The following is a 16072-nucleotide window of genomic DNA, read 5'->3' on the forward strand; positions in this document are numbered from 1 at the left end:
TGGAAGAAGGAGACATCTGCATTAGCAAACAGATGCCAGCCTGGTATCCCTCATGTGAACAGTGTGAGGAGAACGGAGGTCAAGGGCAGAAAGCTTGCTATAATGTCAACGGGCTCATGATCTTTCATGAACACAAACTTTACTATTCCAGCTTTTCAAAAAAAAAAAATGCAGACTGAAGTAAGGGCAGTCAGTGCCCGTGCAATAAAAAAAGTACAAAGGACTTCTTATCACATGCCTGCTGGCTTTCAGCATACTGACAAATAGCACTTTCTTCTGTGATCATTACACATGGTTGGTTTGCTGTTTTCTTCCCCATGTACTGCCGGCCAGAGCCAGTGAATGCCAGGTGCACCCTTCTTCTTTCTTCCCAACTACAGCTCCCAGTAAGTCCCATCCCCATAGTATCAGCTTTTGACCCTAAATGCAGTCAGAGTCATTAGTAAGGCTTTCCATACAAGGAAATGAAACTCCCACTCTATGATCACCATCAAAATGAACTTTGCGAGTATTTAATGCAACATGGTTCCTCCTCTGTTGGACACAGGTGGCCTAGCTTCAGAAAGGAGAAGATGCTACTCACCAAACAGCTGGACTGGTGTAAATGGTATGGTCTGAGAAAGCCTCATTAAATTGTTCCTTTCAATGGCTGTAAATAAAACAGATTTCCTACATTCAGTGTGCATCGGTAGATTACATTCACAGAAAGCCTTCCCACACTCATAATGTCATATACATTCCAGAGTATTTAATTCTAAACATCCTTTACTTTTGCCCTCAATAAAAATATTATAAATACTACATTTTTAAAGGCATAAACTATGGGAAACTTTTAAAAATGATTAGGTAACGTGGTCCAAGAAAGGGATGCCTCTCCCCTCTCCTGAATAACAGATCAGATATCTCTTATATATGTGGAACTTAAAAAAAGAAGAAAAAAAAAAACAGTATTTGAATCTGTGCTCCTCATTCCCTGGTTTTCTTTTTCCAAGGCAAACCCAATGCACAATGGTCTGTGGGGACCTCTACTGTTGATTCTGCAAAGTTCAGCAACTTTTCCCTGGGAGAATGAGAGGAGACTAATTTTAATGAGAAACAAGTGCTCTGCATTTTCCTGTTAAGAGCCATATCCTAGCAGATCAGTGTCAGTAGACATTGTAAGATTTCTCACCAGGGACTTTCTCAGGTTGACAGCTGGAGTCAAAATAACAGATTACTGCTGAGCCAGAGGACCCACTTACAGGAGCCTGGAATGAGGAGTCGGCAATCCTCTGCCCCATTATTCAACACAGAGGAAAAACTCAGGATAAAACAGTCTGTTACTGGACTGTAAACAAATGGCCTTGATATAAAGACTGGTAAAACAGCACCAATAAGACAACAAGGCCTTGCACATGCCCTGAGCTCCAGACTGTGGGACAGACTCGCCTGTGTGTTATCTCACCCAGTGCTCAATGCTGAGCCCCAAGAAACCAAACTGTGGAACAAATCCAGTTGGTCTATATTACTTTGCATTTCAAAGAATTTCCTCTTAATTCTCAAGGATCCCTTGGGCAGCCCATCCCTGAAGAGGGGTAAGGTCAATCATACCCACTTGAAAGAAAGATGACTGCAGAGAAACATTGCTTAAAAGAGTCAAGACCTTTGACATCTGTTTAATGACACCTTCACATGCTATTGAGCTTATTCTGTGAGGTTGCCATCTTTTCCTTGGTCATGTTCATGGAGAGATCGGGGAGCATACAGAATCCTCCCTGTAAGAACTACTTTCAGATTCACCCTTAGCAGTTCAGTGGTAAAGTAGGCCCTTGTTTAGCTAGGCTCTGAATTCATTCCCCACCATGGCAATGGGAAAAGAAGACAGAGGAAAGAAGCTGTCCAAAACACTAAGATCACTGACTTTGGACTGGCTCTAAGTTTGCAAGGAACTCTGAGATACAAAGATCACCTGTCTTTTTCACAATTTGGAACACGCCAATAAAATATTTTGTTGCCAGGTGTGGTGGCACATGCCTCTAATCCTAGCACTCAGGAGGCAGAGGCAGGAAGATTGCCGTGAGTTCGAGGCCACGCCGAGAATAGAGTGGATTCCAAGTCAGCCTGGGCCAGAGTGAAACCCTACCTCAAAAAATCAAAAAGAAAAAAAATTGCTATCTGAATTCTATGAAGCCCTGAAAACTTGTTTCCCCAAGTTGACTCCATGGTGGGAAACCTCGAGGCTCTTTCCATCAGAGTGAACAACTCTCCCAGCTGGACCTTCACCCGCACTGTGGCACGTTCCCACACTCATATTTGGAAGTGCATGGAGCTGAGTGGGCCTGTCTGCACACAGGCTTCCTACCTGAATAATGATGGTGAGGCTCTTGAGAGCTTTTAAAAGAGGCTGAGATCTCTGAAATTATAGAAAAGATTGGCATTTTAATTACTTGGCTGAAGATAAAAACATACTCATGGATATATTGCCTTCAAAGTTATTATTGAACAGGTTAATCAAAATGGTTTCTCAGTAGTTGGAAAATCTTGCCTAATATGCTTTAGCCACATTATTGCTCATAGTATCCTGACATCTTCCAATCATCAATGTAATATCTCCAAGCATATTTATATAGGGAATTGAAGAAAGACAGGCAATATTAGCCTCAAAGATATATTTCCACTGAACCAATTATACCCCTGGGTTACAGGAAGCACACAACTGCCCATCACACTCCATGACATCCCAAAAGCATGATTCTCTGAGCTTTCTAGCAAGATGCACTGCCTACAGAAAGATATTATTAATGCCAAGTTATTAGCTGACCATTTCATTGACTAAAAACAAAAACAACACAATGAAGAGATATTAAAAGGTATATGCCAGAAACACAGGAAGGGTGGCTAGTATTGTGTCATGGGATTTGTTTCACTGTATCAGGACTTGTAATATGCCCTTCTGCATTAACGCATTCTCTCCCATCTTCTCCAGTCCTAAATCACAAGGCTCCGGAGAAATCCTTGAATGGCTGTGATGTCCCATAAAATCAAAATTAAAGAAACATCAGTCATGGCAGCAGCTGCTTTGTACCTAATTGAGTATCAGCATGGTGAGCCCAAGGTCACAGCTTCTGCTGCCTGATAAGGAACATGTAATGGAGGAATCACCCCCCACCCCACCCCCTGGGCTGCACTGTGAAAAGCAGGGCCAACAGAGAAGACTTCTATTCTGAAATCATTCAGCAATCAAATGTATGCTTTCAGTTCCCGCTACTGGTCGTATGAAAGGGAACCCTGCAGAAAAGCATGTGCAATACTAGAGGAAAGAACATGTAACTACAAGACAACACAGTTTGCTAAATAAGTAGAAGAGTCATGTATACTGAGGTTTACCGAATGTACTAATGTCACTTGGGAAACAGACCCTTCCTAGCAGGCATTGGCTATTTAAAATGAGCAAGCACCTTAATGTGATGAAGTGGAGGTTCAGTCCTGGCTTCACCACTTAAGGGCTCTAAGTGTCACTCATCTTTACTCAGCACATGTTTTATGGAGCAGCTACTGCATGCCAGGCAGCAGTCTCTGCTCAAGAGAAAGAGCAATAATTATCAGACATGCAGCTCCGCAAGTTCTGTGACATAGTCCTGTTTAGACATTTTGGACAAGAGTCTATTTAAGCCACATTGAAGAACACTTTCACATACAATCACGTGCCCCTTAGTGAGCAATGCATAAATCACTTGTAGTGCAAATGATTTGAGTCAAAATAAACTCAGTACTTGAGCTCTAATTCATATAGAAAACAAGAAAATCAATCAAAAATAAGTCATTCAAAAAAAAAAAAATATATATATATATATATATATATTTTTGTTTTTGTTCTTGTTTTTGTTTTTGTTTTTGTTTTTTGAGGTAGGGTCTCACTCTGGCTCAGGCTGACCTGAAATTCACTATGTAGTCTCAGGTTGGCCTCTAACTCTCAGAGATCCTCCTACCTCTGCCTCCCGAGTGCTGGGATTAAAGGCGTGCGCCACCACGCCCGGCTCATTCAAAATATTTTTAAACCATACATCAGTGCTGATGGATCTGAAGACAGATATTCAACTCTCTATTTTTCTGGTGAATTTTCTTCTTTGAATAGTAGGCCAAAATACAGAATAACAAATTCAAGAGTTATGCAAGTAACAGTGAGCCCCATCATTAATAAGATGGAAAATTAAAAATAAAAGCTTTAAATAGAAAAACTTACTGTCAACTCCATTTGAGCTTTTCACCCTGTTTAGGGAAAAAAATAAATTATTTAGATAATGCTGCTTTGAATCTTTCAATAATGAAAGAAGTTAAAAACTTCCTGAAGCAGAAATAAGAGTATGCATATATAAACATTGAGCACGTACAGCAAAGTACTGTTCCTTCTTATACTTATTTTATCAGTAGAGAAGCTCATTGCCATAGTATTGACTTTCATAGAAAAAAGAATGTCAGATATACATGTAAGTCACTCTCTATGCCCTAAGCTAATTGAAAAACAGTTGTTTATTTAATTATCTATGTGAGCACAAAACATACATAAGATTTAACTGTGTTTGTTTTGCTCTGGATCAATTAAACGAAAGGGTTCCTGAACTGTGCAAAGCAGATGCCTACAAATGAGTCTATGAACGTCTCCGGACAAGCCTACAAATCAATTTCATTAGCCCACGTGGCCCCTAAATGTTCACAGGCTGAAATTAGCTCTCTTTAAATTGTTACTTGCCCTGCTCAAGTGCACACGTGGCCACGGGCAAGTCTGAATAAATGCATTCAAAGAATATCTCTAGTATTTAAGGTCCTTGGGGAAGAAAGTACAATTACAATTATTGTTTAATTTCATGCTGCAATAACCCACCACTCTGAGTGAGCACAAACTACTGAACCTTTGGGAGAAGAAAGTCTTGTGTCCTTTACGTCTGGAAGCAGGCTTGCACAGGGCCATGTGGCAGCTCCAGAGAAAGGCCACCTAGCACAGGGCTGATGCCTGCAACTAAAAGTCACCTTCTCTCACTTCCTATCAACTGGCCTCTCCATGGAGTGAAGGGCTTGAATCCTGCCTATGGTGGCATTGTGTATAGTTAATTGTATTTCTCTAATGATAAAATTCAGGAAGATACTCAAGTAAGTGCTCCACATACTCTCTGCATCCCTCCCTCTCTCCCCACCTAAATACTGGCCAGAATTAATGTTTTGACAATTAGAACAATACTAAAAAGCCAGACACAAAAGCCAAGCTCATTATGTAAAAGGAACACATTGTGGTTGGGGAAGGGAGAATGATTTTTAAATCTAAAGAATTAATATAATCATATCTTCAGACTTTCTCTTTAGGTAAGACAGATTGATTTCTACCCTTTAAACCATATTCACAGTCTCACCTACCTGAAAAGATATGACAAACATTAGTCTGTGTGTGGGTTTTTGACACTGATAAAGCAAATATTTAATCTACTGTAGGAACATGTGTTTCATTACTGTGCTCTGAGAAGTGACTCAGGTGAGAAATTGTTGCCAGAAACAGGAAAACTTGGAGGATACTTTTTTTTTTTCATTTTTACTAATAAAAATGTCACTTGAGCCGGGTGTGGTGGCGCACACCTTTAATCCCAGCAGTCAGGAGGCAGACGTAGGAGTATCACTGTGAGTTCAAGGCCACCCTGAGACTACATAAGTGAATTCCAGGTCAGCCTGAGCTAGAGTGAGACCCTACCTTGAAAAAAAAAAGTCACTTACACATACTTTTTCCTTTCCTTCTCAAATCAAATTGATCTTTTGTTCCTAATCAGGCTAAAAAATCGAATTTGAAGCCTCTAATTAACACCATGTAGGAATACTCACAGGAAATCCCTTTTGAGACAGGTGCTCCTAGAACTCCATAAAGAGTCCTCATCCGAGTCCTGAGCAGAAAATGAATGGTCATGACGAGGGTGCCCATTCACCCCATGCTTCATTACAGTGCTACATTAACAGAACAAACTCCTTTTTGTTCCTCTGGCTTATTTCTCTTTTTTAATATTTTATTTATTCATTTGAGAGAGAGGCAGAAAAAGAGAGAGAGAGAGAATGGGCACGCCAGGGCCTCTAGCCACTGTAGACAAACTCCAGAAGCATGTGCCACCATGTGCATCTGGCTTATGTGGGTCCTAAGAAATTGTACTTGGGTCCTTTGGCTTTGCAGGCAAGTGCCATCTCTCTAGCCCGTATTTCTTTTTTAATAAACAGAGAAGACTTCTCCCAAGCTAGAAAAATATATAATGTCAAGGTGTTATCAGAGTAGCTCAATATGTTGATGCCTTTAACCAAATTAAATTACTTCTATTGGAACATTGCATAATATATGAGTTTGTTTATAGAAATAGAGCATCATGTACAAAATCATCTTAATAATCTGAAGAAGGAATGCAGGTTCAACTTGATGAATGTGATAGCTGCTAACATAATAGTATTAAGAAATACATAGCCTATTAGTAAAGGGCACCTTTGGCTGTGTCTTTGAGGACACTACAAGAGAAGATTAACTGAGGGAGTAAGACCCACCCTGAATAGGAGTAAAACCATCCCATGGACTGGGTTCCCAGGCAATAGAAAGGGGAGATGAGAAAGCCAGCTTAGGTCCTGCATTCATCTTTCTCAGCTTCCTCCCACAGATGTTGAGGAAGCAACCTTATGCTCCTGCTGCCACAGCCTTGATGTGCTCCCACCAGCAACCAAGCCTTACCTGCCATGAGGACTGTACTCTCAGACTGTCACCCAAATCACTCTTTCCTACTTTAGGCTGTCAGCCAATAGGCCTTAATAAGTAAATAATTAACATAAGTAATATCAACCATCATACTCTCTCCTAATCATCAGTAAATGTTCCTGGTGGTGATGATGATTTAAAACAACATAATTCTATTTCCTATTTATTCAACCAATATTTCCTTTTTTTTTTTTTTTTTTTTTTTGGTTTTTCGAGGTAGGGTCTCACTCTGGCTCAGGCTGACCTGGAATTCACTATGTAGTCTCAGGGTGGCCTCGAACTCTCGGAGATCCTCCTACCTCTGCCTCCCGAGTGCTGGGATTAAAGGCGTGCACCACCACGCCCGGCTTCAACCAATATTTCTTGATACCCTGGTATACTCTGGGTATTACACTAGGCATTTTCATGACAGTCATCCTAGTTGACTGCTAGGGATCATCTCAGAAGCATAGCGTTTTCGAGCTACAGCTAACAAAACTCACAAGTTAACTGATGTATACAGCTTTGAAACATAGGAAAAGATAAAACCAGGAGCTGAAAACAAATCCTGTCTCTAATTACCTTAAATGGGCTTTCATTTTAATTTCAAAATCTTTCACAGATTCCACTGCTATAATATCTGAGGTTGTTCATAATGCAATATTTATGGTTAAAACCAAAACCAAAATTAGATCTCTTCTGTTATTCTATGTCACACACTCAATAAGGCAGGTGGCACTCAAGCAAGGCATATATAGATGGCAAGGGAAAAAAAGATGTATAATTTCTCATCTCAGCATTAGAGAAATACTGGGTATCCTTTGCCTGCACAGTTTGAATCCCTTCCACTATGTCTTAAGAGGGACTGATTCAGCCTATACTAGACCAACCTCCCTAGGAAGGAACTTACTGATTCCAGAAATAAACAATTCCATCCTTGAAAAGCTCCAATTTCTAAAAATTTCTTCTCAGATTGGACTGAAATCTGTCTCCCAGTATTTTTCCCATGTTGATTCTACATCTAAATTCTACATGTGGGAAATACTCTATTTTTCTTGAACATGACAACTTTCACATACCTGAAAATAGTTTCTAAAAGTCCTGAATTGTTTCTCTCTCAAGCTAAATGTCCCCAGGATATTCAGTGAATAGATAAATCACACAAGTAAAAACACCAGAGAAAGAGGAATGTGGAAAGGTAAAAAAATCATAAAGAGGGGTTAATAAGGCCTTATCCCTCCCAGACGAGCTACTGGCAGTTAATGGTTGCTGGGAAGGAGGAGACATTTTCTTCAGTGGTAATTTGTCCAAAAGTTCCATAAATAACCTCTAACCCTGTAACAATTTTAACTAAACTCATTGGATCACCAAAAGAAAAAAAAAAAAAAGCAGGGATTCACCTGAGCATAGTTTCAAAGATTTTAATGCAATGCCAGTAAAGAGGAGAAGTCAATTAAAGGACATAAGTCAAATGAGTACAGTCAAGCAAAGTGCTGTGTGCATGTGTGTGCAAATGTCTTTTGTAAAAACTATCAAAATATTTTTACCTCTTGATACTGCTTTAAGTAATCACTGTCTTGTATCACATGTTGCTCAACTTCTTTCATTTTCATTTTCTGATATATATAAGGTTCTAGACCTTGTTAAAGAAAAAATAGAAAATTGATGAAAATGTATTAGATTTGAATCACAGTGCTTAAATGGAAAAATCTGAACACAGTACATTCACTTAAGCTTGGATATATTTTTTTCTTTCTGTTTTTAGCCAATTTTACCAAGTTTCATTTTCCTTTTTTTCCTTATGATTGAAAGCTCTGTGTTCTATTTCCATTTTCTTTTACATTCCTAACAACCTCTCCAGCAAAGTTGGGATCAGTTGACCCAGAATATTTTCCTTCTACAAAACACATTTAGCAATTGCTTTTCATTCACCCTCTCCTAAACCCGGTAGCTCTAGCCCCTTTTATTTAAAGTACATGAAATTTTATTTGCAAATTGTCAGGAATCCTTCCCTGGTCAATACACCAAGCACCAAAGTAGGCTGACAGAAAAGAAATAGCACTATAGAACAAACTTAGTCTCTAGACTTTTCTTAAAAAGGAAAATAAGGATTCCTAGTCATTATTTTTATACCTAGTACCTCCACAACTACTGCAGCTAGCAGGTGTACAATAATTCGTAAATACTTAGTTGAATTAATTCTGGGGGAAGAGGAGCCAGTTTAAGAGCCCTGATTAAATACAGGAGATAGTAATTATGCTGAAAATAAGCATACAAGTATACAAGAAAGTACATAAAGAAAGCTATTTGTATAACATAAAATTGTGTTGAATATAGTTTCAGTGATCCCATAGTATTATGATTTGAAAAACAGAAAAGCTAGCCAGGCATGGTGGTTCATGCCTTTAATCCCAGCACTCAGGAGGCAGAGGTCGGAGGATCACCATGAGTTTGAGGCCACCCTAAGACTACATAGTGAGTTCCAGATCAGCTTGGGCTAGAGAGAGACTTACCTGGAAAAAACAAAAAGAAAAAAGAAAAAGAAAAACTAATAAATAGAAAAGCTAAATATAAGGTTTTCTCATAGTTAGTTTCCTCACTCTCTCTCTCTCTCTCTCTCTCTCTCTCTCTCTCTCTCTCTCTCTCTCTCTCTCTCTCTCTCTCTCTCTCTCTCTCTCTCTCTCTCTCTCTCTCTCTCTGTGTGTATGTGTGTGTGTGTGTGTGTGTGTGTGTGTGTGTGTGTGTGTGTGCACCTGAAGGCTGAAGATGTAGCTCAGTAGGTAGAGTTCATGCTTGTCCAACATGCATACAGCCTTGGTCTCAGTCCCCAGCACTGCATAGAACCTGGCATTGTGGAGCGCACCTGTAATTTTAGCACTCTGGGGGTAGAAGTAGGAGGTGAAAGAAGCTCCAGGTCTTCCTCAACTACATAAAGAGTTCAAGACCAGCCTGAGCTGAGAGAGAGAAAGCTAACTGCAAGGGAAAGCACAACCCAAATTTGTATTTTGTGGGTTTATTTTTTCAAATTAGTTCTTAACAAGTTTTGAAAAACAATAAGCTTCTGAACTCAAGATACATTTAAAGAAAGACACTGGGCCTCATCGGGCAAGCTGGGCATAATGGGTCATCCAACCTCCCAGGATTTGCCTCCTCTCAGAACAAGATGGCTTCAGAACCCTCCTGACATCCACAGCTATCTGTTTGAAACTCGCATGAAATGACATAAATATTTAAAAATAATGACATAGCCGGGCATGGTGGTACATGCCTTTAATCCTAGTACTCAGGAGACAGACGTAGGAAGATCATTGTGAGTTCAAAGCCTGTCTAGGACTACAGAGTGAGTTCCAGGTTATCCTGGGCTAGATTGAGACCTTACCTCAGAAAGCAAAAGAAATAATGATATAAAATAAGCTAAATATCAATGTCTATATATCTACCTATCTAAATACACATATATGCACAAAAGAGTTTCAGTCATTCATATAGAAGAAATGAAATGATGTCATTACAGGAAGGTAGATGGGACTAGAGGTCATCATAGGAAGCAAAATACATCAGACTCAGAAAGAAAAGCATCATATTTTCTCTTATATGTGAACCATAGATGTTAAACAGTACGAAAGAGGAACAGGGAGTATTTGGAGAGTGGGGCCAGCAAAGGGAAGAGGGGTCAAGAGAAGGAAATGGGGTTGAAGATGATCAAAGTTAGCATATTATTTTGATGTATGACAATATAAAAATGAAATCCATCTTATAACTAATAAACACAAAAAATGAAAAAAACTAAACCTCAGTTATGCTATTTATAAAAATCATTTTATATATCATATGTAGAATGAAGAAGTACTATTTAGGGGAAAGAACTCTTTGAATATAACAGACTGTGTAAATTTTAATATTTTTTTCTGAATTCTAAGACTAGTCCTTCAAACAACTGAAACTTTGTCCTTTCTATGAGAATTACAAACAGAAAAAAATAATTTTCCTTACAGAGTGTTGCCCTCTTTTCCCCCATCTCCACTTGAAAGAAGAGAAAAGACCACCAACAGTCTAGAGACCATGCCCTGAGAGAGCTCTGCCCAGAGTTGGGGTCCCAGGCTACACTGTCACATACTTATCTGGCTGAACTTGGACACCGAGAGCCAATTCTTGCTGCACTCCTCTTCAGATATGTGATTTTCTCCTGACTCTGAAGTCAGTTGATCATTTTGACAGCAGGCATTGACTGTTATGACCTGGAGAGAAAGTCAGTTGTTGGAAAAAATAACATCCATCTGAAAAAAAAATTAAGTCCCATTAATAGAAACACTACAGTGACATTGGTTAATCCTGGCTGTGTTTCATCACTCCAGCAGGCAGAACGTAAGTGTGTTCTCTTTGCAGACATGATTAAGAAACAGAGTGTAGACCAGGATTTGAGTTGCTCAGGAGTTAAACCACCAAGTTACTGGGATTCATCCTCAGGATTTCTATTCAGAAGGTCCAAAGGAGAGGTATCTCTCATGAGTTCACAGGGAATCTCACATTGCTGATCAGGGATCATATTTTCAGAACCACTGGTATAGAGGGAAATGAAAGTTTAGACTCAAAGTACTTGTATTAGAATTCTCCTTCTCTTGATTAGGACCTGTCTGAACTCTGACAAATCACTGACTATTTCCATCCTGCATTCTCTCCAGCATTAAACTAACAGTAACATCACTGTTTTGTATTCTCCCCAAGGAAAAAAAGCAGATGGGTAAACTGGTAAATTTCAATAAACTAAGGTGAGTGATCAAAGAATATGATATAGCTGTCTACTATTAGGTCTTTGTAAATTTGTCTTAGTAATGTTTTATAGTGTTTGGTATATAAACAATTTTTAGATTAGCTTTCTCTAACTGTGTGGCTAAGTATCATATTTAAAAATTTTTATTATAGGAGACTTTCAGTTAAGATGGCAGCATAGGAGCCATGTAAAAGCAGCCTAGGGGAGAAAAGGCCAAAAAACAAAATTCACACTTCTACTATAAAAGGAAAGTGCATAATAAATTATCAACTGCAGCGGAGAAGCAGGAGCGATCCAGAGCGTCTAGAGACCACAGAAGCAGGCAGAAACGGCTCCAGTAGCGGCAGCACCAGGTCCACGTGGCCGCAGCCACCAGGCTCAGCCTGAGCCACAGGAAAAGCCAGGTGGGGATTTTCTACTCACACTGGCCTCCTCACTAACTCAAGAAACATGAAGGAAGGATGGCAGGGCCCAACGGAGCAGCTCATGAGTAAGAGGATTGTGAGGAAGAGCAGAAGAACTTCAGCCACCATCCACAGCCTCCCCTGCCCCACCACCAGCACAAGCAGCAGCAAGCACCAGAGACCTGGGGAAGGGAGCTCACCTACACAGCACCCAGCACAGGCAATCAGAGCAGTGACCTGGTGACGCTGCCAGCCTACCTGAGCCCATAGCACAACAAAGAGGGACCCAAATGGGCACACAACATAATTGAGACCAAAGCCATTCTAAAAGGTAACAGGGTTTACACCAGCTCAGTACCCACCAAATAAGCCTGGTATATAGGCTTGCATCAGACGTGTTAATTGCATCGTCCATGACAGGGTAAATTATATGTTAAAGCTGATGGATGGTCAGATTTGCCATTCTTAAATAACCTATATTTTGGGCTTGTCATTTGTTGCTTCTTTATTTATAGTACCTTTGTTTCCCCTTCTGTTGTTCATTGGGGAAGGGTCTCACTTGGTCACAAGCTGACTTGGAACCTTTACAGACCAGAAATCTTAGCCTCTCAGTTGACAGGATTAAGGGTGTGGGGCAACACACATCCTTAGGGACTGTGACTTTGTTAGCTGTTAGCACATCTGGTTGTCATAATACCTACTTTTGCATAAATACTCTGTGCTGTTTTTCATTGAATGTATACATTGTTTAGTTAGATTTTAGAATCTGCTTGTATTTTGCTACACTCAGCCTACTTGAAAACTCTGATAGCAGGCAAACCCAACACCTAGGGTCACTTTTGTGATTACTCTGAGAGTCTTAAGAGCCACACCTAACACCTTAAGCTCCTACCCTGAAGATATATAACATCAGATTGATTGATACATCTAATAATATTGCACATAGCTGGAAAACCCAAGGATTAAATTAATCCAAGATGCAAAAATCTCTACATTATAATACAAAAAACACAAAAAATCAAGACAATATAAATCTGCCAAAAAGTATTAATGCATCAGAAATGACCTCCAGTGAAACTAATTTAGAGGAAATGCCTGAGAAATATTTCAAAAGAATGATTATGAATATGTTCAAGGAAATCAAAGAAGAAATAAAAAAGACACAGGAAACCAATTTAATGAAATAAGGAGGTCAATACAAGATATAAACAAAGAAATAGAAATAATAAAAACTAGTCACAAATACTAGCAATGAAGAACACAATCAGTGAAATAAAAAACACTGTAGAAAATTTCACCAGTAGAATGGATGAAGAAGACAACAGAATATCTAAACTAGAAGACCAGGTGGCAGAACTAATACATTCCAACAAAGAGAAAGACACACTAATAAAAAGGTATGAATGGGAATTTCAGGATATCCAGGACACTATGAAAAGATCAAACAAAAGAATTCAGGCTATAGTAGAAGGAGCAGAATTTCACTCCAAAAGCATAGTAGGCATTCTCTACAAAATCACAGAAGAAAACTTCCCCCAAATTGGAAAAGAGATGCCAATGCAAATACAGGAAACTTTTAGAACACCAAACAGACAAAACCTGGACAGAATCTCTCCTTGCCATATTATAACTAAACTAACAAACATGCAAACCCAAGAAAATATATTGAATGGAGTTAGAGAGAAAAATCAAGTCACATAAAAAGGCAAGCCCATCAGGATCACAGCAGAATACTCAACACAAGCTTTAAAAGCCAGAAGGGCTTGGAATGATGTACTCCAAGTTCTGAAAGAAAAAACTGTCAACCAAAGTTACTTTATCTTGCAAAGCTATCCATTCAAATAGATGGATAAATAAGGACATTCCACAATAAAAGCAGGCTAAAGGAATATGTGAAGACAAAAAATACTTGAAAGGATCCTCCATGCTGAAGAGAAAAAAAAAAAAACACATATAATGAACCCAGAAAAAACAAAGCATACTCAGCAAATACTAGTTAATACAAGAGAGCACAAGTAAAACTGGAAGAACTACACAACAAGAAAAATGGCAAAAATAAATACACACCTTTCAATAATAACTCCTAATATCAAGGGCCTCAATGCCTTAAGCAAAAGACACAGGTTTGCAAATTGGGTTAAACAGCAGGATCCTTCAATTTGTTGCCTCCAAGAAACTCACCTCTCTACAAAGGATGGACACTATCTTGGGTTAAAAGGTTGGAAAATGGTGTTTTAAGCAAATGGACCTAGAAAACAAGCAGGGGTCACTATCCTAATATCTAACAGGATAGACTTCAGACCAACATTAGTTAGGAAAGATAAGGAAGGTCACATTATGTTGATTAAAGGCACACTCCAACAGGAGGACATTGCAATACTAAACATATATGCACCTAACATGGGGGCTCCCAATTTCATCAAGCAAATGCTGTTAGAACTAAGGTCACAGATAACACTAAACACAGTTGTAGTGGGTGACTTCAACAACTCACTTTCATCAACTGACAGGTCATCCAGCAAAAAGCAAACAAAAATGCATCTGGATTAAATGAGGTCATAGAACAAATTGACCTAACAGATATATACAGGAAATTTCATCCAAATGATGCAGAATACACATTCTTTTCAGCAGCACATGAAACATTCTCTAAAATAGACCATATGTTAGGACATAAAGCAAATCTTAACAAATACAAGAAAATTAAAATAATCCCTTGCACTCTATCTGATCACAATGGGATCAAACTACAAATCAATAGCAAGAAATTCTATAGAACATATACAAAATCATGAAAATTAAACAATACACTACTAAATGATGAATGGGTCAATGAATAAACCAAAAGGGAAATCAAAAAAATTCAGAGTCAAATGAAAATGAGAATACAACATACCAAAACCTTTGGAACATAATGAAGGCAGTCCTAAGAAGGAAATTTATAGGATTAAGTGCCTATATTAAGAAATTAGGAGTCGGCCTGGGAAAATGGCTGAGGTAACATTTGCCAGTCACCTATTGCAGAAGCAGTTTTCAGAAAACTAGTAACCGACAAATGTTTCAGATAACTGGAGGATAGATAGTGCGGCTACATCCACCTATGAAGTGGGGAACCCCCCTGACTATCGAGGGCAGAGCTGCATGAGGAAGCATGGTATCACTATGAATCACATTGCCCGGCAGGTTACCAAAGAAGACTTTGCCACATTTGATTATATACTGTGTATGGATCAAAGCAATCTGAGAGATTTGAATAGAAAAAGTAATCAAGTTAAAAACTGCAAAGCTAAAATTGAGCTACTTGGAAGCTATGATCCACAGAAACAAATCACTATTGAAGATCCCTATTATGGCAACGACTCAGACTTCGAGCTGGGGTACCAGCAGTGCCTCAGGTGCTGCCGGGCCTCCTGGAGAAGTGCTCCTAGCTGAATCTTTCCTCAGCAGCTGGCAACTCTCCCACTAGTCTTGTGCCCTAAGGATGGTAGTGTTCCTAAGCCCTGGACCCCATATGTCTCTTCAGCTGATTTATTGTTTATCTTAGAAATAATTGTAAGTGGGAATTAGTTGTATTTGCAGAAGAATAAAAATGTTTGAGTCAGTCTGAGGTACAGCATTATAGCATTCTTAGACAAGTTGAACCTCTCTCTCACTTTCCCAAATTACAAAATAGTAAAACTAGCAAATATTGAACACAATAAAGAAGGAATGGCCTGCAGGCCCAGGCCAGCCTCTGAACCCAGCAAGACCTGGGTAGTGTAGTCTACCTAAAGTGGGGCATGGCCAGCCCAGACAGTGCCCTCTGCTTGCCTTATACTTCTCCTGGGCTTTTAACAGTCAGTCATAGCAGCCCTATCTATAGCAGCTATCAGCTTAACGTTAGAAAAGTTTTAGCTCAGACACTCAGGGTGCACACTTGTATATTCAAAAGAAAAGGGATATTGGGCATGGTAGGGCATGCCTACAATTCCAGCACTGGGGAAGATGAGGCAGGAGGATCATGAGTCAGTTATAGGCCACCCTGGGCTATGTAGTGAGAACCTGTCTCAAAAATGAAAGAAGGAGCTATAGATGTAGAATGATTAGTCTTTAGCACCCTTAATTTCCTCAGCTTACTTGTTCCCATCTTATCCAACTTTGCTCTAAAACTGGAATGACTTCCAAAAAGGA

The 16072-nt window shown here is 39.3% G+C and overlaps 1 protein-coding gene across 1 annotated transcript in view; it reads right to left on the reverse strand.

Annotated features, from left to right (window-relative positions):
- Nucleotides 1–16072, reverse strand: part of Trpm6 (transient receptor potential cation channel subfamily M member 6) — a 195961-nt gene that overhangs the window by 17786 nt on the left and 162103 nt on the right. The window contains exons 29-34 of the mRNA XM_045154985.1: nucleotides 10845–10965; nucleotides 8275–8366; nucleotides 5845–5903; nucleotides 4223–4248; nucleotides 2342–2392; nucleotides 584–649 (exon numbers count right to left, since the gene is read on the reverse strand). Of these exons, the coding sequence (XP_045010920.1) occupies nucleotides 584–649; nucleotides 2342–2392; nucleotides 4223–4248; nucleotides 5845–5903; nucleotides 8275–8366; nucleotides 10845–10965 (415 nt within the window). The remainder of the gene's footprint in view (nucleotides 1–583; nucleotides 650–2341; nucleotides 2393–4222; nucleotides 4249–5844; nucleotides 5904–8274; nucleotides 8367–10844; nucleotides 10966–16072) is intronic.

This window comes from Jaculus jaculus, chromosome 1 (genome assembly GCF_020740685.1).
Source record: "Jaculus jaculus isolate mJacJac1 chromosome 1, mJacJac1.mat.Y.cur, whole genome shotgun sequence".
Taxonomy (NCBI): domain Eukaryota; kingdom Metazoa; phylum Chordata; class Mammalia; order Rodentia; family Dipodidae; genus Jaculus; species Jaculus jaculus.